Genomic DNA, 26,937 nt, shown 5'->3' with positions numbered 1-26,937 from the left:
TAAAATCAAAACCTAATAAACAAAGAATAAAAACTTAGGGATACCAAGCTTCACCTATTTCCTTTGAAACTTAAAGTTTAAGAAGAAGAAGTATAGCCTACTAATAGTAGCAGTCATCGTAGATAGATAGAATAGATAGAGAGAGATAGAGTAGAAATTGAATAAGTAAGAATAGAAAATGGAGTACTCTGTCGAGGTGGGTCACCTCTTTTTTGGGCAAAGTGATGGAAATCCTTCCTCCTATGCCCAAATTTCATTCCTCCCCCACAAAATGTTAGGATACTCTTACCCCATAGGCTTATATGTTTGTGTGTATTGATGACAGGTACATCTGCACATAAGTTTCCTTGTGGTGTACCTGTTAAGTATGTGGGTACAACACTGAAAAAACCCCTATGCCATTCTCCATTGTCTATCGGTCTAGATAAAAGGTCATAGATATACGCGTGGGTACTTATCTATTTAGGTAACAAAGTATAGGTCAGCTTTACTTTTCTGGGTAAAAGCTCTTAATATAGATATACTAATTTTGCCTTAGCTTAACATAGAGGATATGGCTTGTAGGTCTCTTGCATTACAGCCAAACTTACTTGAATATAAATCTATAAACCTATTACAGTACATCAAATACTTAACCTATAAGAAAAGACATATATATATATATATATATGCAAGCAAGCAGGTTAGTCCTATAGGCTACACAGGTTTACTTTTGAAGGGAAATGTAACCATCAAATGCATTTTCAAAGGTTTTATTATATTTCCATTTCCTGACTGTCTGAGGGCTCAGCATTTCTACACTGTAGCTACCCCTCAGAGTTACAGGGCTTCCAGTATCTCTGTCCCCGCTCTGGTCTTTGAGTGCCAGATGTCAGGCCTTGTAGTCTTCCCTTTCATGAGATGGAATCACACAATTCTCCCACCCTCAGACTAGGCTCTGGGCTACAACACACTGCGGTTGACTGTGCTTGCCGAGCAGGTCCGAGTGTCTGTGGTTCTCCCCTCTGGGAGTCTGTGACCAGTGGTGAGATGAGAGACCAGCCAGCCTTCCAGAACCAAAATACTGTTGAATCCGAACAGCAGGAAGAAAGTGGAACATGGGAGAACCAGAGGGTTTTAAAACAGCAATCTGTACAGATCTCTGACCCCAAGCCCTTCTGCTCTGACGGGGACCCAGGCAGGCTGAGGGCCTTCAGACTTCCCAGCAGTGTCTGTGCCTGTCAGTCTGAAGAGATTCTCACAACAGCTGCCCCACCTCTGGACAGACTGACAGAACGGCAAAAACAAGCTGTGGAATGCGGCTGGAACTCAGAAACGGGCTCTTCCAGCTTTTAGCTTCTGTGTTTCTCTTGACCTCCCTGGGGTGGTGACTGAGCGATGGCTCTTCTTGAGCTATTGCTTCCCTTCTTGCTTGTTTTCCAGCAGCCTGCTATGAAATTAGGAAGATCCATATTGGTTTCACCCAATAGAGCCATAATATAAACATTCCAAATGTTAACCCAATATTGCTCTACAGCAAACATCCCAAGAATTAAAGGAAAAGGAGTACTTGTGGCACCTTAGAGACTAACCAATTTATTTGAGCATAAGCTTTTGTGAGCTACAGCTCACTTCATCGGATGCATAAAAGTGGAAAATGCAGTGAGGATGTTTTTATACACACAGATCATGACAAAATGGGTGTTTATCACTTCAAAAGGTTTTCTCTCCCTCCACCCCACTCTCCTGCTGGTAATAGCTTATCTAAAGTGATCACTCTCCTTACAATGCGTATGATAATCAAGGTGGGCCATTTCCAGCACAAATCCAGGGTTTTACAAGAACATCTGAGGAAGGCGGGGGTAGGAAAAGACAAGGGGAAATAGGTTACCTTGCATAATGACTTAGCCACTCCCAGTCTCTATTCAAGCCTAAGTTAATTGTATCCAATTTGCAAATGAATTCCAATTCAGCAGTCTCTTGCTGGAGTCTGGATTTGAAGTTTTTCTCTTGTAATATCGCAACTTTCATGTCTGTAATCGCGTGAGCAGAGAGATTGAAGTGTTCTCCGACTGGTTTATAAATGTTATAATTCTTGACATCTGATTTGTGTCCATTTATTCTTTTACGTAGAGACTGTCCAGTTTGACCATGTACATGGCAGAGGGGCATTGCTGGCACATGATGGCATATATCACATTGGTAGAAAACCTGGATTTGTGCTGGAAATGGCCCACCTTGATTATCATACCCATTGTAAGAAGAGTGATCACTTTAGATAAGCTATTACCAGCAGGAGAGTGGGGTGGGGGAAGAGAAAACCTTTTGAAGTGATAAACACCCATTTTGTCATGATCTGTGTGTATAAAAACATCCTCACTGCATTTTCCACTTTTATGCATCCGATGAAGTGAGCTGTAGCTAACAAAAGCTTATGCTCAAATAAATTGGTTAGTCTCTAAGGTGCCACAAGTACTCCTTTTCTTTTTGCGAATACAGACTAACACGGCTGCTACTCTGAAACCATCCCAAGCACTGGGTTTAACATACACCTTCATTATGGCAGCTCAGCTCCATGTCTTTCACAATGCTGTTCGCAGATGCCACAAAGTTTATGAATACAGGCCAGAGACAGTCAAAGTGCAAGTGAGAGAGAGAGCAATAGACTACTTTCATTGGGAAATAAAATTCCATTTCCATGAATACTCATGCATTTGACTTTGAAATCCACTTCCTACAAACACTCATCGTGGATGAATAACCGGTGCTGGGGTTACGATGTACGAGTGAGTCAGAGCTCAGGGAATGAATATTTTCTATCCTGACTCCAAGGCTTGTTACCACTCTGGATATGGGCTACAGACTGACAGAAGAGAACCTGAGGAGAACCAGTCAGCTATTAACCCAGCGACAGAGGAGCTACTCGGCTTCTGTTTGCTGACAAGGGACTGAATGAGGGCTGAGACACTGCGATCTTTTCAGATTCTGAAGAAATCCAGATGACAAACCGAGCATTTTAAGTCCCACTGTAAGCTGAGAAATCATCCCTGAAAGAAGATCAGAGGGGAGGAATGGGTTGACAGGTGTGTGCTAAACTACAGATGTGTAAATGGGTATTAGTGCAAATGTAGTGTTTGCATATTCACCCATTTGTGACACCAGTTCCTCTCCCACCCAGCTGAAGTAACTGTCTGTGTTAGCTTGTAACTTCCCAAGTATCTATAGACCCGAGCATGGGGAGAGGATGCAGGTCCTGTGAGGAAGATCGAATGCTCAGGCTTCAGTTAACATTGGCCAGGCAAAGCACTTCAGCTTCCCTTGGGGGGATTCTTGGGGATCAGAGTGTATCTCCGGGAGCATGTGGTAAGGGAAAGTTAACAGAGCCCGGTTCTGACTGAATTTACACATGTAAATCTGGAGCAACTCAGTAGAAGTCACAATTATTGAATTAAGAACCTGGAACTAAGAATTTATCCCATGTGCTGGAAAGAGAGAGTGCAATAATTTGAAGTCTCAGGAGTGGAGAAAATAAAATGTATATCTGTGAGGAAATGAAACACGTTTATAAATAGCTTCAATGCAGGGCAGATAAATAAAATGGCCATCTTCCCCATGCACTTGCCATGTGTTTATGGGCATCATGATACAATGGGCCAACTCAGAAGTGGATGGCCAGAAAGAGTGTCTGTATGAAGGTCAGAATTGTAAAATCACATAGAGCTCAAGTAGGCTATGGAACTCGCAGCCACAAGATATCAATGTGGCCAAGAACGTCTCAGGCTTCAAAGAGGGATGGGATGTTTAAATGGGTAATCAGGAAATCCAATTACATAAGAACATAGGAATGGCCTTCCTGGGTCAGACCAAAGGTCCATCCAGCCCAGTATCCTGTCTACCAACAGTGGCCAATGCCAGGTGCCCCAGAGGGAGTGAACCGAACAGGTAACGATCAAGTGATCTCTCTCCTGCCATCCATTTCCACCCTCTGACAAACAGAGGCTAGGGACACCATTCCTTACCCATCCTGGCTAATAGCCATTAATGGACTTAACCTCCATGAATGGATCCAGTTCTCTTTTAAACCCTGTTATAGTCCCAGCCTTCACAAGCTCCTCAGGTAAGGAGTTCCACAGGTTGACTGAGTGAAGAAGAACTTCCTTTTCTTTGTTTTAAATCTGCTGCCCATTAATTTCATTTGGTGGCTCCTTGTTCTTATATTATGGGAGCAAGTAAATAACGTTTCCTTTTTCACTTTCTCCACAGTCTCCTCTTTTCCAATCTGAAATGTCCAAGCCTCTTTAATCTCTTCTCATATGGGACCCGTTCCAAACCCCTAATCATTTTAGTTCCCTTTTCTGAACCTCTTCTAATGCCAGTATATCTTTTTTGAGATGAGGGGACCATATCTGTGTGCAGTATTCAAGATGTGGGTGCACCAGGGATTTATATAACAGCAATAAGATATTCTCCATCTTACTCTCTATCCCTTTTTAATGATTCCTCACATCCTGTTTGCTTTTTTTTTGACTGGCGCTGCACACTGCGTGGACTTGGGGATATTTTTTCCAATGTGCATTACTTTGCATTTATCCACCTTAAATTCCATTTGCCGTTTTGTTGCCCAATCACTTAGTTTTGTGAGATCTTTTTGAAGTTCTTCACAGTCTGGTTTGGTCTTAACTATCTGGAGCAGTTTCATATCATCTGCAAACTTTGCCACCTCACTGTTTACCCCTTTCTCCAGATCATTTGTGAAGAAGTTGAATAGGATTGGTCGTAGGACAGACCCTTGGGGAACACCACTAGTTACCCCTCTCCATTCTGAAAATTTAACATTTATTACAGTACTGAGAATTTTTGAAAAAAATGTCTTAGATTCATAGATATTTAGGTCAGAAGGGACCATTATGATCATCTCGTCTGACCTCCTGCAGAACACAGGCCACAGAAAAAACCTCTCACCTATATCTGAGCTATTGAAGTCATCAAATCGTGGTTTAAAGACTTCAAGGAGCAGAGAATCCTCCAGCAAGTGACCCGTGCCCCATGCTACAGAGGAAGGCGAAAAACCTCCAGGGCCTCTTCCAATCTGCCCTGGAGGAAAATTCCTTCCAGACCCCAAATATGGCGATCAGCTAAACCCTGAGGATAAGGGCAAGATTCACCAGCCAGATTCTACAGAAAATTCTTTCCTGGGTATCTCAGATCCCACCCAATCTAATATCCCATCACAGGCCATTGGGTCTATTTACCATGAATATTTAATTACCAAAACCATGTTATCCCATCATACCATCTCCTCCATAAATATATCAAGTTTAATCTTAAAGCCAGATACATATTTTGCCCCAACTTCTTCCCTTGGAAGGCTATTCCAAAACTTTACTCCTCTGATGGTTAGAAACATTCGTCTAATTTTTGTCTAAACTTCCTGGTGGCCAGTTTATATCCATTTGTTCTTGTGTCCACATTGGTACTGAGCTTAAATAAATCATCTCCCTCTCCGGTATTTATCCCTCTGATATATTTATAGAGAGCAATCATATCTCCCCTCAACCTTCTTTTAGTTCGGCGAAACAAGCCAAGCTCCTTGAGTCTCCTTTCATAAGACAAGTTTTCCATTCCTCGGATCATCCTAGTAGCCCTTCTCTGTACCTGTTCAGTTTGAATTCATCCTTCTTAAACATGGGAGACCAGAACTGCACACAGTATTCCAGGTGAGGTCTAACCAGTGCCTTGTATAACTGTACTAAAACCTCCTTATCCCTACTGAAAATACCTCTCCTGATGCATCTCAAGACCGCATGAGCTTTTTTCACGGCCATATGACATTGCCGGCTCATAGTCCTCCTATGATCAACCAATACTCCAAGGTCCTTCTCCTCCTCCATTACTTCTAATTGATGCATCTCCAGCTTATAATGAAAATTCTTGTCATTAATCCCTAAATGCATGACCTTACACTTCTCACTATTCAATTTCATCCTATTACTATTACTCCAGTTTACAAGGTCATCCAGATCCTCCTGTAGGATATCCCTGTCCTTCTCTAAATTGGCAATACCTCCTAGCTTTCTATCATCCGCAAACTTTATTAGCACACTCCCACTTTTTGTGCCGAGGTCAGTAATAAAAAGATTAAATAAGATTGGTCCCCAAACCGATCCTTGAGGAACTCCACTGGTAACCTCCCTCCAGCCGGACAGTTCACCTCTCAGTAGGACCCATTGTAGTCTCCCCTTTAACCAATTCCTTATCCACCTTTAAATTTTCCTTTTGATCCCCATCATATCCAATTTAACTAATAATTCCCTATGTGGCATGGTATCAAATGCCTTACTGAAATCTAGGTAAATTAGATCCACTGCGTTTTCTTTGTCTAAAAAATGTGTTACTTTCTCAAAGAAGGAGATCAGGTTGGTTTGGCACGATCTACCTTTTGTAAAACCATGTTGTATTTTGTCCCATTTACCATTGACTTCAATGTCCTTAACTATCTTCTCCTTCAAAATTTTCTCCAAGACCTTGCATACTACAGATGTAAGTACTCTAAACCTTCCTGATTTACATGACAAAATATGTCTAACTAGTGGATGTCAGGAAGAAACTTTCCCTGGGATCAGAGTATCTCTTAGTTCCCAATTGCAGGGCTTTTTCCATCTTCCTTTGCAGCATCTCATAATACCTACTGGAGACTTGGCTAGATAGACTGTAGGTCTGATCCAGTCCGGCAGTGCCTACCTTCCTACTGGGTCATAAAGCCAAGACAATGTTTTTTGCTGATTTTCCCTTGAGGTCCTGAGAATCTCTCAATTTGCACTGAGAGCAGAAAGATTTCTCGTTAACTATCACCTAGTCTCCTGTTCTATTTCTTTTCAGGAAGAAAAGTTCAAAAGTCCCGAGAACTGCCCAATACATTATGTCGGTTGTCAATGACACTAAATTCAACTCTGTAATATTCCTTCTCACTGGGATACCTGGGCTGGAAGACATCCACCTCTGGATCTCTATCCCCTTCTGCTTCATGTATGTTCTTTCAATTGTAGGAAATTCAGTCATTCTGTTCATTATAAAAACAGATCCTAGCCTCCATGAGCCCATGTACATTTTCCTTTCCATGTTGGCCGTCACGGACCTTGGCTTATCCATTGTCACCATACCGACGATACTGGGCATATACTTGTTTAACTCTAGGAGAATCAGCCTCAATGCCTGTTTTACCCAGTTGTTTTTCATCCACTCGCTTTCAAAAATTGAGTCCTTTGTCCTCTTGTTCATGGCCTTTGACCGCTTCATAGCAATTTGTAACCCACTGAGATATACCTCCATCTTAACTCCATCGAGAATATCCATGATGGGCCTGGTGGCTGTGGTAAGATCGGTGGCCCTAATACTCCCACTCCCCATTCTCCTGAAACAGTTCCGATACTGTAGAGACAATGTCCTCTCCCATTCCTACTGCCTGCACCAGGACATCATGAAGGCGGCTTGTTCAGACTTCTCAGTGAACAGCATCTATGGCTTGTTTGTCAAAGTCATCACGGTTGGGTTGGACTCGTTCCTCATCTTCCTCTCTTATGTGATGATCCTCAAAACAGTGCTGAGTATCGCATCCCACAGGGAGTGCCTCAGGGCCCTGAACACCTGTGTCTCCCATCTCTGCGCTGTCGTGCTCTTCTACATATCAGACATTGGCCTGTCTTTGATACACAGATTTGGAAATAGCTCTACTCACTTGCTTCAGATTATCCTGGGCTACATCTACCTGCTGGTCCCGCCCCTGGTGAACCCAATTGTGTACAGTGTGAAAAGCAAACACCTTCGTGAGAGGATAATCAGGGCATTTGTCAAGTGAAGGGTCAGTTCATCACCTGGCTCCAGTGCTGGTGACATGGGGAAGGAAAAAGACGAGCGATGGGCATGGCCACGAATTCCATCTTGGATCCTCTGCCCATGAAGCCCTTTCCTCTGCCCCATCTCTTCTCCGAAGACCACACCTTTCCTATTCCCCTTTACCCGAGACTCTTCCCCTTAGCCAGCACCTGGCCATGCTAAGAGTTGCACAGGGAACCAGAGCCACTGTGAGGTGCCCTACCCCCTCTACATTTTATCCCCCAGGATGTAGAAGTCAGGGAATGTGGAGAGTCTTGGGCTCCCCACAGCAACCTTTGCTCCCAGGGCAGCTCTTACAGTAGTCCGACTCTGGCCTGGCTCAGAGGCAGAGCCTTAGGGAAAGTGGAGGAGCAAGAGGCTGGGCTTAGTGAGAAGATATAGGTCAGAGGATAGGGCTTCAGGGGAAAAAGGGGAGTAGGGTCTGAACCAATGCTGATTGTAGTAATCAGGACCGTGGGGGTGATCCTGAGTGCAGGAGAAGGCTGGGGCTGGAGGGTAAGAGACCTTGTGTTTTGGAGAAGACTAAATAAATGCAACCCCACAAAGGGGGCTCTTGTTTTAAGTATCCGAGGCTGAGAGTAAGTGATTGCAAGGACCGTAGAGGGATGGGCAGGGTTCTTGCAGGGCCACCTCAGACGCCAAGGTGGCATTCTGGGGTGGTTCCATCCGCAGGGATTTGGCCAAAGTGGGCTGTGCTCTTGGAAGCCGTTACTAACGGGCAGATGTCATCCCAGCCCCCAGGCTGCTCTAAACTGTGCTGAGGCAGGGAGAAAACAGGCCAGTGAATCAACCCCCTGAAATAGGCCCATGGCCATGCCCACTCTATACAGCACCGGGGGGAGGTCTGCTGGCGCAGCAGAGAATGCAACCAGGCCTGTCACCACTCAGGTTTCTGGAAGGCTGGTCCTGTTGTCGGGGCACGGCTCTGCAACTCCAGACAGCTGGGTTTGATTGCCAGGCCATGCGTGACTGTGGCCAAGCCATTGGATATCTCTGCACAGGTGGATAATAGCCTTGCCCTGCCTCACAGCGGTGGTGGGAGGATAAATACATTCGATGCAGTTCGATACTCTGAGACCCTAAGATCAGGACGGTGTCAGGGTTCCACAGAGCAACACCTCTGACATTTGTCTATAAAAGGCCTCTTACCACAGCCTCCTGTGACAGCTGGCTTCTGGGAAGCCCCATGACTCTGCCCTTTAGTGTGTGTGGCAGATGTGGGGGTGACAGTGAAGGTTAAGTAGTGGATTTCTGAGGGTAATGTTGGAGTGTCGCAGGGAGCTTCAGCACAGTCACAGAACCAGTGATTGTAAGCCATTGAGGCTAAATGGGTCTCACTGCCAAACTATGGATCAATGGCCTTGGGGGCCTCCTCTTTGATTGTCTGGTTGAGAGAAAGCAGTCTGAGGACAAAGGTCAGCTTCACACCTAGGCCCTGTAACATAGACGTGGCTGAGCACTATGGTGGCTGCGCCCAGGCTCACACGTTTCAGCAAAGGCTGCTTCCACCTGAAAAGGAAAGACAGATGGGACGATGCTCTAAGAGCCACAGGGAAACTAGGCTGGGTCCCAAGAGCTTCTTGTCTTCCCAAAACAATGTAAGTTGAGCCAGTTCTGTTTGCTACTAAAGCTACTCATTTCAAGGAGGCTGGGGGTGACTGTATAGCTCTGGTCGCAAGTAAGAGTCTCAAGTGTCCATTCAGTGCTGCTGGGTGATAAGCTTTTATCATCGATGGGATGTTGTTCCCAGCTCAAACAGTGGGACAATTAAAAACATCAGAATGCAAGAAGAGCCATAGTGGGTCAGACAAATGTTCCATCTAACCCAGTATCCTGTCTTCCAATTGTGGCCAATGCCAGGTGCCCCAGAGGGAATGAACAGAACAGGGAATCATCAAGTGATCCTTCTCCTGTCGTCCACTGCCAGCTTCTGGGAAACGTAAGCGAGAGATACCATCCCTGCCCATCCTGGCTAATAGGCATTGAAGGACCTCTCCTCCACTGATTTATCTAGTTCTTTTTTGATCCCTGTTATAATCCTGGCCTTCACTAAATCCTCTGGCAAGGAGTTCCATAGGGTGGCTGTGCGTTGTGTGAAGAGATACTTCCTTTTGTTGTTTTAAACCTGCTGCCTATTAGTTTCATCTGGTGACCCTAATTCTTGTGTTATGAGAAGGAGTAAATAACACTTCCCTATGTACTTTCTGCACACCTGTCATGATTAAATTGTTAGATTCCTCTCACGACAGGAAAGCATCTGGTTTACAGGGTAAAGAGACCATATATCCTGGTTTCACTGTGACAGTCTTGAGTCTTCTAGGCCAGCATATATTCTTGTTGAGTGATAGTTGCTATTCTGAATGCTTACATTCTCCAGCTGCATCCAAAATAGAAATTCACTCAAGACAATAAATGATAGATTTAGAGAAGTTAAGGAAAGAAGGGACCATTAGATTATCGAGTCTGACCTCCTGGAGACTTTCTCCCAGTTCACCCCCATATTGAGCCCAATGACTTTATCTGACTAAAGTATCACTTCTGTTCCTCTAAAGCGTATCTTTTAGGAAGGCATGTAATATTGGTTTGGAGATATCAGGAGAATCCACAACGTCCTTTGAGAGTTTGTTCCCCTGGTTAATGACCAACACAGTCAAAAATATGTGTGTCTCATTTCCAAATTTAATTTCTCTTTCTTCGGTTTCCAGCCATTGGTCCTTGTTATACCTTTCCCGGTAAGGTTAAAGAGCCCATTAGTACCTGGTATTTCATTCCTGTAAAAGGGCTTGCACACTATTATCAAGTCAGTTCTGAATCTTCCCGAGTTCGACTCACTACGTGCCAGTTTATGCAGCCAAGGGTAGGTTGGAAGTGACCGAGGAGGATGTATTAGTCAGTCCCAGGATGACTGTGAGCCACCAGTGTGCTGCAGGAGTGAACAAAGCAAATGAAATCCTAGAATGTGTGAGGCGAGATAGGGAAGTAGTAAGATCCTCATAACTGACACTGGTCAGACTTCCTCTGGCAAACTATGTAAAATTCTGGTCACGCGTATTACAGAAAGAAGAATTCAGACTGGAACAGGTGCAAAGAAGGGCTCATAGGATGGTCAGGGCAACGGAGGGCCTGGCTTTTGGAGGAGACTGGAAGAATTTGGCTGGTTCAGCATAAGACAATGCAGGCTGCATGGGGATCAGATTGCTGTATAAATACATCAGGTCGGGGAAGGGGGAAACACCAGGGAGGGAGCCAAGCTCCTGAAGCTAAAGGAGAGCATTGGCACAAGAACAAATGAGGACAAACTTGCCAAGAGCCAACTGAGGCTGGAAATGAGAAGCTGGTTTCTGAGCATTAGAGTAGGGATGTTCTGGAACAGCTGCCCAACAGAAAGTGGGGGAAACAACGTTTGAAGATAGAGCTTGACAGGTTAATGCACTGGGTGATATGGCAGGGTCGCCTGCCAGTACAGGGGATTGGGCTCATTGACCCAGGAGGTCCCTTCCAGTCTCATGTCCCTATGGATCACATTAGCTCATTTTGAGTCACACTGGGAGCTCCTGTGGAATTGCTTGTCCACTATGACCCTGCTCTGTGCCCTGGCCGATGGATCTGTCCCTCAGGAGATTCAGGAGAAAGCATGACTCATCCTCATTGTCTGGAAAAGGAATTGTTCTTGTGTTGTCACAGGAGTGTAATTGCATGAGTTTCTGGTAATCGCAGCACGCTGAGCTGCCAGCTGCCCCCACTCAGTCACTTGCCCCAGAGAGGAAGGATAGTTCAGGATTAAAGTGCTAACCGGGGCTCCTAAGAAGTGGCTTCAGTTCCATGCTCTTCCAAAGACTTCTTCTGTGACTTTGGGCAACTCACTTAGTCCATCTGTGCCTCTGCAATATGTGTTTTAATCTGGCTCAATGTAAAGGTGTACATCTAGGAAGAAGGGATGCTAGCCATCCCTATTAGATGGGGGTTGCATAACTGGGAAGCAGTGATCCTGAAAATGACTTGGGGGGTCAGAGTCTTAACTCAGTTGAACATGAGCTCCTAGTGTTACACTAAGAATGAAAAAGCTAGTGCAATCCAGGATGTACAAGCAAGAGAATCTCAAATTTGAGCAAAGGTTATTTTCCTCTATATTTGGCACTGGTGCAACCACTGCTGTAAAATTGTGTCCAGTTCTTCTGTCTACAGTTCAAGAAAGACGTTGATAAATTGAAGACAGTTCAGAGAAGAGCCATGAGAATGATTAAAGGATTAGAAAACCAGCCTTAAAGTGATAGACTTAAGGAGCTCCATGTATTTAGCATGAGGAAGAGAAGGTGAAGGGGTGATTTAATCACAGTCTGTAAGTATCTGCATGTGGACCATACATTGAACAATGTGCTCTTCAATCTACCAGAGAAGGTTATAACAGGATCCTGTGGCTGGAAGGCAAAGCTAGACACATTCAGATTGGAACTAAGGTGTAATATTTTCTAACAATGGGGGTAATTAACCATTGGAACAATTTACCAAGGGCCGTAGTAGATTTGCGATCACTGACAATTGTTACATCAAGTCAGGATGTAGTTCTAACAGCTCTGCTCAAGGACCTATTTTGGTGCAGGTCTATGTCATGTTCTATAAAGGCGGTCAGACTACGAGATAGCAATGGTGCCTTCTGGCTTTGGGATCTGCCCAGTAGTGTTAGTAGCTCTGCCGTGCCGCATGGGGTGTTGTACTGATAAATATGTCACAGTTTGACAGGTGCTCAGACGCTACAATAATTGGGTCGGAGCTAAGAGCTTTAGAGAGATTTGAGCTATATGCCTCATAAGGATGATTTGGAGTATTGGGTGGAGAACCTGAACTCTTCCCAACACCCCGTGGTGATGAGGCCTGTCATTAGCACAGCACCTTTTGATGAGGGAGTTCTGGGCCCCTCCTGCAGCTCGGCAGTAAGAGGGAGAATCAGGACGTAGTTTCAGAGAGTGAAGGGTCTGGAGAGTGTTGCCTGGGCAAACAGAGCCCTGCTGGGCTGCCCCTCACTTTGTTCCTGACCCCCAGCTGCTCCATGATCAGTGAGAGCCGCTCTAGTGCTGGTGATATACCTCACACTCTGCATCCAAATTTCCATTAGAATCATAGAAACATAGAATATCAGGGTTGGAAGGGACCTCAGGAGGTCATCTAGTCCAACCCCCTGCTCAAAGCAGGACCAATCCCCAATTAAATCATCCCAGCCTGGGCTTTGTCAAGCCTGACATTAAAAACTTCTAAGGAAGGAGATTCTACCACCTCCCTAGGTAACGCATTCTAGTGTTTCACCACCCTCCTAGTGAAAAAGCTTTTCCTAATATCCAACCTAAACCTCCCCCACTGCAACTTGAGACCATTACTCCTTGTCCTGTCCTCTTCTACCACTGAGAATAGTCTAGAACCATCTGCTTTGGAACCACCTCTCAGGTAGTTGAAAGCAGCTATCAAATCCCCCCTCATTCTTCTCTTCTGCAGACTAAACAATCCCAGTTCCCTCAGCCTCTCCTCATAAGTCATGTGTTCCAGTTCCCTAATCATTTTTGTTGCCCTTCGCTGGACTTTGGCAAGAACGCATTGAGTACATTAGCTTTTCCCACATCCTCTGTCACTAGGTTGCCTCCCTCATTCAGTAAGGGGCCAAAACTTTCCTTGGCTTTCTTCTTGTTGCCAACATACCTGAAGAAACCCTTCTTGTTACTCTTAACATCTCTTGCTAGCTGCAGCTCCAGGTGTGATTTGGCCCTCCTGATTTCATTCCTACATGCCCGAGCAATATTTTTATTCTCTTCCCTGGTCATTTGTCCAATCTTCCACTTCTTGTAAGCTTCTTTTTTATGTTTAAGATCCGCAAGGATTTCACCTTTAAGCCAAGCTGGTTGCCTGCCATATTTACTATTCTTTCGACACATTGGGATGGTTTGTCCCTGTCACCTCAATAGGGATTCCTTGAAATACAGCCAGCTCTCCTGGACTCCTTTCCCCTTCATGTTATTCCCCCAGGTGATCCTACCCATCAGTTCCCTGAGGGAGTCGAAGTCTGCTTTCCTGAAGTCCAGGGTCCGTATTCTGCTGCTTACCTTTCTTCCTTGTGTCAGGATCCTGAACTCAACCAACTCATGGTCACTGCCTCCCAGATTCCCATCCACTTTTGCTTCCCCCACTAATTCTTCCCGGTTTGTGAGCAGCAGGTCAAGAAAAGCTCCCCCCCTAGTTGGCTCCTCTAGCACTTGCACCAGGAAATCGTCCCCTACATTTTCCAATAACTTCTTGGATTGTCTATGCACCGCTGTAGTGCTCTCCCAGCAGATATCAGGAAGATTAAAGTCGCCCATGAGAACCAGGGCGTGCGATCTAGTAGCTTCTGCGAGTTGCCAGAAGAAAGCCTCATCCACCTCATCCCCCTGGTCCGGTGGTCTATAGCAGACTCCCACCACTACATCACTCTTGTTGCTCACACTTCTAAACTTAATCCAGAGACACTCAGGTTTTTCTGCAATTTCATACCAGAGCTCTGAGCAGTCATACTGCTCCCTTACATACAGTGCTACTCCCACACCTTTTCTGCCCTGCCTGTCCTTCCTGAACAGTTTATAACCATCCATGACAGTACTCCAGTCATGTGAGTTATCCCACCAAGTCTCTGTTATTCCAGTCACGTCATAATTCCTTGACATCACCAGGACCTCCAGTTCTCCCTGCTTGTTTCCAAGGCTTTGTGCATTTGTATATAGGCACTTGAGATAACCTGCTGATCGCCCCCCATTCTCAGTATGAGGTAGGAGCCCTCCCCTCACAGACGTTCCTGCCTGTGCTTCCTCCCGGTATCCCTCTTTCCCACTTACCTCAGGGCTTTGGTCTCCTTCCCCCGGTGAACCTAGTTTAAATTTCTCCTCACTAGGTTAGCCAGCCTGCTTGCAAAGATGCTTTTCCCTCTCTTTGTTAGGTGGAGCCCATCTCTGCCTAGCACTCCTCCTTCATGGAACACCATCCCATGATCAAAGATTCCAAAGCCTTCTCTCCGACACCACCTGCGTAGCCATTCGTTGACTTCCACGATTCGACGGTCCCTACCCAGCCTTTTCCTTCCACGGGGAGGATGGACGAGAACAGCACTTGTGCCTCAAACTCCTTTATCCTTCTTCCCAGAGCCACGTAGTCCGCAGTGATCCACTCAAGGTCATTCTTGGCAGTATCATTGGTGCCCACGTGGAGAAGCAGGAAAGGGTAGCGATCCAAGTCTTGATGAGTCTCGGCAGCCTCTCCATCACATCGCGTTATTATCACCCAGTTGGGGGGTAGCTGGATCAGGGGGAGGGGGCTGTTTGGGTCCAACAGAGAGTTGTAGCTGGATTTGGGTCATGCCTCTTTCTATTCAGAATGTACAGAGCCTTGCTTAAGCAGTGTTTGCATGTCTCATGGCTGAAGAAGGGGAGAGACTGAGTTGTGTCTCAAGTACCAAGTGGCTGTGAGAGCCAGTCACTGTTATGTCCGGAGCTCTGTGGCGTAACCCTGTTACTTACAGTCGGGGGCTCTCATAAGTATATGTTTAAATCTCATTATTTTGAACCATCTCATGATTTTCTGGGGTGTGGCTCATAGTTTTTGAATTGGGCTCGGCAATACAGCACAAGTAGTTGAAAAGATGTGAAGGGAAACTAGGAAAAGTCATAAAAATTAGGAACAATTTTTTAAAGTACATACGAATCAGGAAGCCTGCCAAAGAATGAGTGGGGCCACTGGATGACTGAGGTGCTAAAGGAGCACTCAAGGAATATGAGGCCATTACGGAGAGGCTAAATGAATTCTTTGCATTGGTGTTCACTGCAGAGGATGTGAGGGAGATTCTCACACACGGGTCCCTCTTTTTAGGAGACAAATTGAGTCCCACATCGAGGTGTCAGTAAAGGAGGTTGTGACGCTACACCCCATATTCATGATAATGGTGTGATTATGACATGATTATGACATAATTATGATGCATCTGGTATAAGATATGTCTTGGGATGTGTCACTGGAAAAGTTAGGATTTGCTGAATATTATTATTCTATTTGTGTGCATGTTTCATTTTTGTACCTGAAGTTATCAATATGGACTATACATCTGTATTTCAAATGTGCTTACTCTGGGTAACACCAACAACGAGCCTTTCAGGTACAACAATGAAAAAGCAAGACACTGGACCGTAGAAACGCTTAGCCTTCCTGTGAGAATTTCAGCCACTCTTCTGTCCTAACCGGTTATTTTGGGTTTTTCCAAGCTGTGGTGTACCATTAAGTTTAAAAGGGTACGAACTTAGGAATCCTGCCTTAACATATCATATGTGCTGTGATGGGTTGGATCACAGAAACCCCCTGGGGGTTGCCACCTGATGTGCCAAGACTACTTCTGCTCCTGCTTTTTTGCCCAGTCACCTTAGGACTTCAGTGCCCTGCCTGGTTTGAGCCAAACCCACTAGCCTGCTACAAACCCAGACCCAGGTCTAAACCACGTAGCCTAACAGCTGTAAGCTCAATTGAAAGCAGCTTACAGAAGTGTTCCTCTCTTTAACACTCAGATGCCCAAGTCCCAATGGGGTCCAAACCCTAAATAAATCCATTTTATCCTGTATAAAGCTTATACAGGTAAACTCATAAATTGTTCACCCTCTATAACACTGACAGAGAGATATGCACAACTGTTTCCACCCCACCTGGTATTAATACATAATCTGGGTATTAATTATTAATTAATTAATTAATAAGTAAAAAGTGATATTATTAAATAGAGAAAGTAGGGTTTAAGTGGTTCCAAGTAATAACAGAGAGAACAAAGTGAATTACCAAGCAAAATAAAATAAAGCACGCAAGTCTAAACCTAGTACAATAAGAAAATGATTAAGGATGAAATCTCAACCTCAGAGATGTTCCAGTAAGTTTCTTTGACAGACTAGCCTCCTTCTAGTCTGGGTCCAGCAATCACTCACACCCCTGTGGTTATTGTTCTTTGTTCCAGTTTCTTTCAAGTATCCTTTGGGGGTGGAAAGGCTATCTCTTGAGCCAGCTGAAGACAAAATGGAGGGGTCTCCCCCAGGCTTAAATAGATTTTCTCTTGTGGGTGGAAACCCCATCTCTCTCCTATGCAGAATCCAGCTACAAGCTGCAGTTTTGGAGTCACATGGGCAAATCACATGTCCATGTATGACTCAGAACTTTACAGGTGGCAGCCATTGTTCACATGCTACCTTGAACATCACAAGTAGACTTCTTATGTGGATTGGAGTCTTCCAAGGTTCCATTGTCAATTAAGTGTTTCTTGATTGTGCACTCAACTTGCAAATTCCTTTCTTAAGAAGCTGACCAAATGCCTTACGAAGGCTACTTAAAATCAAACAAGTACACAGCCACTGTACATAACTTCAAACACAATAATGACACATGCATACAAATAGGATGAATATATTCAGTAGATCAGAACCTTTACAGGGCTATGTTACATGGCATAGGTAGAATCAAACATATTCCAATTATGTCATATTTACATTCATGAGCATACTTCCAAAAAACATGATAGGGTGCAACATCAGAATGGTGTCACCCCAGGCACTGTGGAATACATACTCACAGTGAATCAGTCACGCTGTCGACAATGGTGCCCCGAATGTGGACACAATCTTTTGACAGAGGGAGCAAATGTAGACTCGCTTTGGCGACTTTGCTTTTGTCGATTTTTTCTTGTCGACATAAGTTTCATTGACAAAACTTGGTAGTGTAGACAAGCCCTTTGTAAATGCTGCTGACTGCCTTGGTCTCCATCCCGCAGTGAGCTGTCCTTCCTCACCAGCCCCTCTCCCATTGCTCCAGGCCTTAAACACTGTCTGAACCTCTCTCTACAGAGTGGAGATCAGTAGCTCATGTCGTCTCAGATGTAAGAGTCCAGCAAGGAATAGGTGGCCCATGTCTTTCATCTCCCAGGTCAGCAGCACTGGAGCCAGCGTTGACCTTTCACTTGACGAACACTCTGATTATCCTCCCACGAAGGTGTTTGCTTTTCACACTGTACACGATTGGGTTCATCAGGGGTGGGACGAGGAGGTAGATGTAGCCCAGGACAATCTGTAGTAAGGGAGAAGAGCCCTTCCCCAATCTGTGTGTCAAAGACAAGCCAATATCTGGTGTGTAGAAGAGCAGGACGGCACAGAGGTGGGAGACACAGGTGTTCAGGGCCCTGAGGCACTCCGTGTGGGATGCAACACTCAGAACTGTTTTGAGGATCATCACATAAGAGAAGAAGATGAGCAGTGAATCCAACCCCACGATGGAGACCATAAGAAACAAGCCATAGATGTAGTTGACTGTGATATCCGAACAAGCCAGCTTCATGACATCCTGGTGCAGGCAGTAGGAATGGGAGAGGACATTGACTCGACAGTATTGGAACCGTTTCAGGAGAAAGGGGAATGGGAATGATACGGCCACCCCTCTTAGCACGCATACCAGTCCCATCTTGGATATTCTCGGCAGGGTTAAGATGGAAGCATATCTCAGTGGGTTAGAAGTCGCGACAAAGCGGTCAAACGCCATCAACAAGAGTATGGAGGATTCAATGATTGCAAATGAGTGGATGAAGAACAGCTGGGCAAAACAGGCATCGAGGCTGATCTCCCTAGAGTTAAACAAGTACATACCCAGTATTGTCGGTATGGTGGATATCGATAAGCCAAGGTCTGTGATGGCCAACATGGAAAGGAAAATGTACATGGGCTCATGGAGGCTTGGATCTGTTTTTATAATGAACAGAATGGTTGAGTTTCCCAATAATGAAAAAACATAAATGAAGCAGAAGGGGATAGAGATCCAGGGATGGACGTCTTCCTGCCCAGGTATCCCGGTGAGAAGGAACATTGCAGATTTGAGTCTGGTGTCATTGACATCTGACATACTGTACACGGGAGGTCCCAAGAGTTTTGGACTTTCCTTCCTGAAAGGTAAAAGAACAGGTGACAAGGTGGTATTTAATGAGACATCATTCTGCTCTCTGTGCAATCCTAGAGACTCCCAGGAGCTCAAGGAAGATCAGCAAAAACATAGTCTTGGATTTACACCACGGATAAGAAGATAGGCACTGGACCTGGGGAAGGGGTTGGCCTCAGACATGGGTGACGTGTGCAAACACTAGGATTCTCCTAATATCCAGTTGAGTGTCCAAGTTACTTCTGCCATGCTCATGTAAGAGGTGATATTTGTAAATTTCATACAACCCCTATAACACTCCTCTTTCCTGCACCTCAGCTCTCTACTATTGAAACAGAGATTTGCAGAGGGATTGTGTACGTGACCCTGAATGTAAGTGTTAGAAACAGCTTCTGGTCAGTTACCAGGAGACAGTATCATACTACTGTTCACTGAACAAAGAGCTCATAGCAGAAACCCTTTGCAACCAGTATGTGGAGTATTTCCGAAATATTTTCTAAAGCAAAAGCCATTAAGCAGTAAAGTTTCCACTACTCTTTCCTGTAGAGATTCCAACAACTCCACTGCTGGCTTTCAATATACAGGCATGAAAGTTTGATTTGTAATATTTGTATTACAATGAGAAGTTTTGACATAACATTTGCACATCTGTTCCTTAATACACACAATATTTCACGAGGAGGGTGGTGAAGCACTGGTATGGGTTACCTAGGGAGGTGGTGGAATCTCCATCCTTTGAAGTTTTTAAGGCCTGGTTTGACAAAGCCTTGGCTGGGATGATTTAGTTGGGGACTGGTCCTGCTTTGAGCAGAGGGTGGGACTAGATGACCTCCTGAGGTCCCTTCCAACCCTAATATTCTATGATTTCTCAGGATACAGTGGGACTTAAAATGGAGCGTCTGTGATGTGGATTTCTTCAGAATCTGAAAAGATCGCAGTGTCTCAACCCTCATTCAGTCGCTTGTCAGCAAACAAAAGTCTAGTAGCTCCCCTGTCTATGGGTTCACAGCTGACTGGGTCTCCTCAGGTTCTGTTCTGTCAGTCTGTAGCCTATATCAAGAGTATCTGCAGCTCTGAATTCCTGCATTCACAATTAAGCCAGAGAGTAAAATTTTGAAAATGGCACTAGGAATCCAGAGAGAGGTCAGAGATGCCAGGAGCCCTGTAACTCTGAGGGGTTTCTACAGGGCAGAGATTCTAGAGCCCTCAGCCATTCAGGAAACAGACATACGCCCTAGACATAGGACCCCTTGAGAAATCCTGATGAAGGGCATTGGAATTTTCGTAGTCTGAGCTCACTTTGAATGTCAGATTTCTGTGTAGCTTGAGCAGCCCACCGTGGAGCACGATTCACAAGCTGCCTAGCGCTGCCTGTCTTCCAAACCCCTCACTGAGTCACCCCGACAGCCCAGCTGTGTCCTCTGCCACTGCACAGAACATCTGCCAATGGAAACAGCTTCCAGCCTTTCCCCTCCACTTCACGTTTTAAAGATAGTGAAACCTGCCAACGTACCCATTTCCTGCTTGAAGGGAGCCGCTGACACCAGAGGTCTTCACCCTAAAGGACAAGGAGTCATCGGAGCGGTTGCATCAGCAGCAGGCAGTCTCTGTTCAGATAGGGAGGCAACTGTCTTTATGAAGCGTGCCGGCACAGTCCCTCGGGGGCCACTTGGCCATCAGGGAATGTCAGCTGCCTGGCTTTGTATGCACCAGCTTTAACCCCTGTCATGACCAATGGCAAACTGCTGGAGGCCAATTCACAGGGGACGCCCGGTGATGCTGCCCAACTGGACGGCAGCTCCAGCCCTGTCACAGGCTCTATTCCTGGAGTCCGGGCTTGTCGTTACCAGTGGGGGATTTAGAGTTAGTGGGACCCCATGCGTCGCTTTATTTTTGGGCTCCCCCGCCCTTTGGGACCCAGCCAAGAAAAGAACATTCTCTCTTATCTGCCCCTCCCATTTTTCATTCTGTTTTTCTTCCTCCTCCTCCTCTGTTATAAGTAATAGGAAGTAAATGAAAATAAAGTGAGGTACCTTGATTGGCACAGGGAGCTGGGGTGTGGGAGGCGGTGTGGGTGCAGGGTGCAGGCTCTGGCCTGGGGCAGGGGGTTGGGTGTGGGAGGGGGTGTGGGGGTCGGGCTCCGGGAGATCGATTGGTTACAGGGTGCAGGCTCTGACCTGGGGCAGGGGGTTGGGGTATGGGAAGGGCTGTGGGGGGTCAGGTTCTGGGAGGAAGTTTGGGTGTGGGTTCTGGGCTGGGGCAGGGGGTTGGAGTGCAGGATCTGGGCTGGGGCTGGGAGTTGGGGTGTGGGAGGGATGCGAGGGGTCAGGTTCTGGGAGGACGTTTCAATGCGTAGTGCAGGTTCTGGCCTTGGGCAGGGGGTTGGGGTATGGGAGGAGGTGTGGGGGATCGGGTTCTGGGAGGAAGTTTGGGTGACGGGTGTGGGTTCTGGGCTGGGGCAGGGATTTGGGGTGTGGGAGGGGTGCGAGGGGTCAGTTCTGGGAGGACGTTTGAGTGCGGAGTGCAGGCTCTGGCCTGGGGCAGGGGTTTGGGGTATGGGAGGGGGTGTCGGGGGTCGGGTTCTGGGAGGATGTTTGGTGCAGGATCTGGGCTGGGGCAGGGGCTTGGGGTGCAGGAGTGGGTGAGGAGTGTGGGCTCTGAAGAAGTTTGGGTGCGGTAGTGGTGCGGGCTCTGTGCTGGGGAACGGGGTTGTGGTGTGGAATGGGGTGGGGGGACGGGCTCTGGGAGAAAGTTTGGGTGACGGGTGTGGGTTCTGGGCTGGGCCAGGGCCTCGCGGTGCAGCAGGGGTCAGGGGGGTGGCACTTACCTAGGGTGGCGCGGCTCCCAAAGTGACTGGCATTCACACCCCTCTGGCAGCAGCTTCTATGTCTGGGGGGTGGGGGCAAGCGCCACCCCAGCAGCTACCATTGGCAGCAGTTCCTGGCCAATAGGAGCTGTGGAGTTTGTGCTCAGGGTGAGGGCAGCACACAGTGACACCCTCCCACCCCCAGGGGCTGGAGGGACATGCCTGCCACTTCTGGGAGCGGGGTGGAGGGAGGGAGGAAGAGTGCGGAGGGAGCCGCCATCGCCCTGAGTGATACTATTGACATAAACTGTGACCGTATAGATCATTGTTGCAACCACTGTTATATATTTGCGGCAAATATTGTACAAAGGTTGTCATATGAGGGGTCTATGAAAAGGTTATGATTTTCTGGTTATGATTATGCTATCTGTATGTGTGTATCATTTTGTAGTTGAAGTTATGAATATTGGCTACGTACTTGTATCTCAATGTGTAGCATAAGTGAAGCATTTGGCAGCTTCCTGAGAAGGGACTCTGCAGATTAAGTGCCCAATCAAGAAACACTTAACTGACAATGGACTTTGGGAGACTCCAAAGCACATCTGAGTTTTGCTGGGAACGTTCAAACTATCATATAAACAATGGCATTGGCCTGCAAAGAACTGAGTCATGCATGGATATGTGACTCCAAACTCCATCTTGCTGCTGTGATTTCCACAGTAAGAACAGAGGAGTGTCCTTCCACATGGCAGAGAATATAAAAGGCCTTGGAAATTCCTCCATTTTGTCTTCAATCCTGCTTCTTGCCTCTGGAGGAACTGTGCTACAAACTGAAGCTCTGAAGAATGGACTGAATGACCCATCCCAGCTGTGGATGGACTCCAGAGACTTGATTTGAACCTGCAGTTTATTCCATCACTGCTGCAAAGGCTGAACCAAGAACTGTCTGTAATTGATTCCATTTACCAATTTTAGCTCTCATCTATATATTTCTTTCTTTTTATGAATAAACCTTTAGGTTTTAGTTTCTAAAGAATTGGCAACAGTGTGATTTGTGGGTAAGATCCGACTTGTATATTGACCTGGGTCTTGGGGTTGGTCCTTTGGGATCAGGGGAACCTTTTTTCTTTTACTGGGGCATTGGTTTTCATAACCATTCACCCCCATAACGAGTGGCACTGGTGGTGATACTGGGAAACTGGAGTGTCTAAGGGAATTGCTTGTGTGACTTCTGGTTAGCCATTGGGGTAAAACCAAAGTCCTCTCTGTTTGCTGGTTTGGCGTGCCTTAGATGTAAAGGACCCCCAGCTTTGGGCTGTGACTGCCCTGCTCGAAGCAATTTGCCCTGAATTGACACTCTCAGTTGAGTCCCGGTAGAGACAACATCGTTACACCCCGGCCTGCTGTGCGGCTGCTGGAACATCTCTGTGTGCCCCTGGAGGGGAGCGGCGGAGTGGGTGTGCGGGGCAGGGGGAGGACATAGAAATGCCTCCTGTGACGGGTTGGATCAGAGAAACCCCCCGAGAGCTGCCACCTGATGTGCCAAGACGACTTCTGCTCCTGCTTTTCTGCCCTGACAGCTGAGGACGTCAGTGCCTTGCCTGGTTTGAGCCAAACTTGCTAGCCTGCTGCACGCCCAGACCCAGGCCTGAACTGCATCCCTAAGAGCTGTAGGCTTAACTGAAAGCACCTTACAGAAGAGATCCTGCCTTTAACACTCAGATGCCCAAGTCCCAATGGGGTCCAAACCCTGAACAAATCCGTTTTACCCTGTATAAAGCTTATACAGGGTAAACTCATAAATTGTTCGCCCTCTATAACACTGATAGAGAGATATGCACAGCTGTTTGCCCCCCCCTCAGCTATTAATACATACTCTGGGTTAATTAATAAGTAAAAAGTGATTTTATTAAATACAGAAAGTAGGATTTAAGTGATTCTAAGTAGTAACAGGCAGAAGAAAGTGAATTACCAAGCAAAATAATATAAAAGAGGCAAGTCTATGTTGAATCAAACTGAATACTGATAACAACCTCACCAGCTCCAGAAAGCTCTCTTTTACAGACCAGCCTCCTTCTAGTCTGGGTCCAGCAAGCACTCACAGCCCCTGTAGTTACTGTCCTTTGTTCCAGTTTCTTTCAGGTATCCTTGAGGGGTGGAAAGGCTATCTCTTGAGCAGCTGAAGATAAAAAGGTGGGGTCTCCCACAGGCTTAATTAGACTTTCGCTTGAGGGTGGAGACCCCCTCCTCTCTCTTATGCAGAGTCCAGCTCCAAGATGGAGTTCTGGAGTCACCTGGGCCATTCACATCTCCATGCATGACTCACTATTTTGACAGACAGAAGCCATTGCCCACATGGCATCTTGAATGTCTCCAGGAAGACTTCTTCTGTGGATTGGAGCCTTCCAAGATGCATTGTTCCTTACGTGCTTCTTGATTGGGCACTTAAGTTTGCGAATTCCTTTCTCTAGGGACTGACCAAATGCTATAGTAAGGCTATTTAGAAATCAAGCCAGTACACGGCCAATATTCATAACTTCCAATGCAGAAATGAGACATGCATACAAATAGGATGACTAGATTCAGTAGATCATAACCTTTGCAGAGATATGTTACATGGCATATGTAGCATAGAACATATTCCAGTTGTGTCATCTATATATTTATAAGCATATTTCCATAAAGCCTTATTGGGGGCACCGTCACACCTCCCACCCCACTCCAGGGGTGCACAGAGATGTGCTAGCAGTCGGCTGCTACTGGGCGTGGCATGGGGCCACCAGCCACAGCATGCAAGCAGGCTGCGTGCCTGAGGCCTGCTACACCGCCAGCAGGACGCGGGGACAGGTAGTCAGCTGAGATTTCTCCTGCATTTTGTGAGCCCCTCCTGTTGTTGGGAGACCCATATTTGTTTCATGGTTAATCCACTCCTGGTCATCACTCTTCATATGGTTCCGCAGGATCTGCTGAAGGGGCTTTGTACAGGGTGGAGGGGACTGCACAGAGATGGGAGGGCTGGGTAAAGTAGCTGAGGGGCACAATACCCCAGCCATAGACTATTCAGAAGGTTCTGACATTTCCATACCCACTGTGCAGCCATAGACTCCGTCAGTGCAACCTTCATTGACGTTATAAGGACCAGGCAGATGAAAAGCCTCCAACTTCTCTCAGGGATCCAGGCAGCTGCAGCTGGGCAGCATCATGGCAGCTGAGCTTTCAGAGAAAAATGATCCATTTCGTATGAAAACTCCTCCTGAATAAATGGGTGAAAGGGGAACATTTCAGTTTGAATCTCAGTTATTTACGGTGTCTGTTTTCCAGCCCAGCATCAGCCTCTGTCTCTTGTGCTATAGGACACACCCTTGGGTGGCAGCACTCCCACCGTGGGCAGTCCTTTAGGGTGACCATATTTCCTAAGAAAAAACAGGAGACACCCAGCTGCTCGCCAGAGGCCACCCTCGCCCCTCCTGTGCAAGGCTGTCTCCTGTGGCTGGAACCCTGTCTTCTCACCTGTGGCTGGAACCCTGCCTCCCTGCCTCCAGCTCTGCCTACCCCATGCGGGGAGCTGGTGTCTCCATTCGTCTCCAATGAACATTCCTCTGCTCCCCACCGTTTTGACAGGAATGGACGTTTCTCCTGTTAGCGCTTACGAAGTCAGCAAGAGCATATGGGACAAAAGGCTCTTTTGGAAAAAAATGTCAAGTCAGCTGTGACAGGACTTAACTAAGGGACTGTACAAGCCAAAACGCAACCAGTGGGCAGTCTATCACACACTCAAATGTGAAATTGCAGAACTACTAACTATGGTTTGGAACCTATCACTTAGTTTCTGTACCAAAAGACTGGAGGGTAGCTAATTTTGACGCCAATTTTTAGAAAGGGCTGCAGAGGTGATCCCAGCAATTACAGGCTCGTAAGACTAATTTCAGTCGTGGGCAAACTGGTTAAAACTATAGTAAAGAACAAAATTGTCAGACATATAGATGAATATAATTTGGGGGGGGAAGAGTCAACATGGTTTTTGTAAAGAGAAATCATGCCTCACCAATCTATGAGAATTATGATAGAATCATAGAGTATTAGGGTTGGAAGAGACTCAGGAGGTTGTCTAGTCCAGTCCCCTGCTGAAAGCAGGACCAACACCAACTAAATCATCCCAGCCAAGGCTTTGTCAAGCCGGGCCTTAAAAACCTCCAAGGATGGAGATTCCACCACCTCCCTAGGTAACCCATGCCAGTGCTTCACCTCCCTCCTAGTGAAATAGTGTTTACTAATATCCAACCTAGTAGTCCCCCACTGCAACTTGAGACCATTGCTCCTTGTTCTGTCAGCTTCCACCACTGAGAACAACCTAGCTCCATCCTCTTTGGAACCGCCCTTCAGGTAGTTGAAGGCTGCTATGAAATCCCCCCTCATTCTTCTCTTCTGCAGTCTAAATAACCCCAGTTCCCTCAACCTCTCCTCATAAGTCAGGAGCCCCAGCGCTCTAATCATTGTCATTGCCCTCCTGTAATCCCTAGAGCCTTTTCTGCAGACTTGATGCTTAGCCAGTCGGTCCCCAGCCTGTAGTGGTGCATGGAACAGATAATCATCAAGTGACCCAACTCCTGTCTCCCAGTTCCCAGCTTCTGGCAAAAGGAGGCTAGGGACACCATCCCTACCAATCTTGGTTAATATCTATTAATAGACCTATCCTCCATGAATTTATCTAGTTCTTTTATGAACCCTGTTATTGTCCTGGCCTTCACGACATCCTCTGGCAAGGAGTTCCACAGGTTGACTGTGTGTTATGTGAAAAAAATACTTCCTTTTGTTTGTTTTAAACCTGCTGCCTATTGATTTCATTTGGTGCCAAACAGATCTTGTGTTATGAGAAGGAGTAAATAACACTTCCTTATCTACTTTTTCCATGCCAGTCATGATTTTATAGACCTCTGTCATACCCCCCTTGGTCATCTCTTTTCCAGCTGAAAAGTCCCAGTCTTATTAATCTCTCCTCACATGGCAGCTGTTCCATTCACCTATTCCTTTTTCTTGCCCTTTTCTGAACCTTTTCCAATTCCAGTATATCTTTTTTGAGATAGGGTAACCACATCTGCACACAGTATTCAAGATGTGGGCATACCATGGATTTATATTTTCTGTCTTCTTATCTCTCCTTTTCTTCATGATTCTCAACATTTTGAAATGGGTTTTTTTGACTGCCACTGCACATTGAGTGGATGTTTTCAGGGAACTCTTCACATTTACTCCAGGATCTCTTTCTTTAGTGGTAACAGCTAATTTAGTCTCCAACA

At 46.2% G+C, this 26,937-nt stretch overlaps 2 protein-coding genes and 1 long non-coding RNA gene across 3 annotated transcripts; 1 reads left to right on the top strand and 2 right to left on the bottom strand.

The window, feature by feature from the left end:
* The first annotated feature begins 6,898 nt into the window (after nucleotides 1-6,898).
* On the top strand, nucleotides 6,899-7,834 carry LOC119565176 (olfactory receptor 51G2-like). Its single transcript, XM_037889631.2, has one exon. The coding sequence runs from the start codon at nucleotides 6,899-6,901 to the stop codon at nucleotides 7,832-7,834; it is 936 nt and encodes a 311-aa protein (XP_037745559.1).
* Nucleotides 7,835-9,678: 1,844 nt separating this feature from the next.
* Nucleotides 9,679-26,296, bottom strand: LOC122462637. The gene is made up of 3 exons (XR_006285322.1): nucleotides 26,246-26,296; nucleotides 25,979-25,980; nucleotides 9,679-9,776 (listed from the first exon to the last, which is right to left on the bottom strand). It is a non-coding gene; the product is annotated as an uncharacterized LOC122462637 (long non-coding RNA).
* Nucleotides 17,866-18,801, bottom strand: LOC119565175 (olfactory receptor 51G2-like). The gene has a single exon (XM_037889630.1). It carries the CDS (start codon nucleotides 18,799-18,801, stop codon nucleotides 17,866-17,868), a length of 936 nt encoding a protein of 311 aa, XP_037745558.1.
* Nucleotides 26,297-26,937: the final 641 nt, after the last annotated feature.

Source organism: Chelonia mydas, chromosome 1 (genome assembly GCF_015237465.2).
Source record: "Chelonia mydas isolate rCheMyd1 chromosome 1, rCheMyd1.pri.v2, whole genome shotgun sequence".
Lineage (NCBI taxonomy): Eukaryota > Metazoa > Chordata > Testudines > Cheloniidae > Chelonia > Chelonia mydas.
Note: the sequence above shows the minus strand (reverse complement) of the source record. Positions and strands in the feature narration are given on the sequence as shown.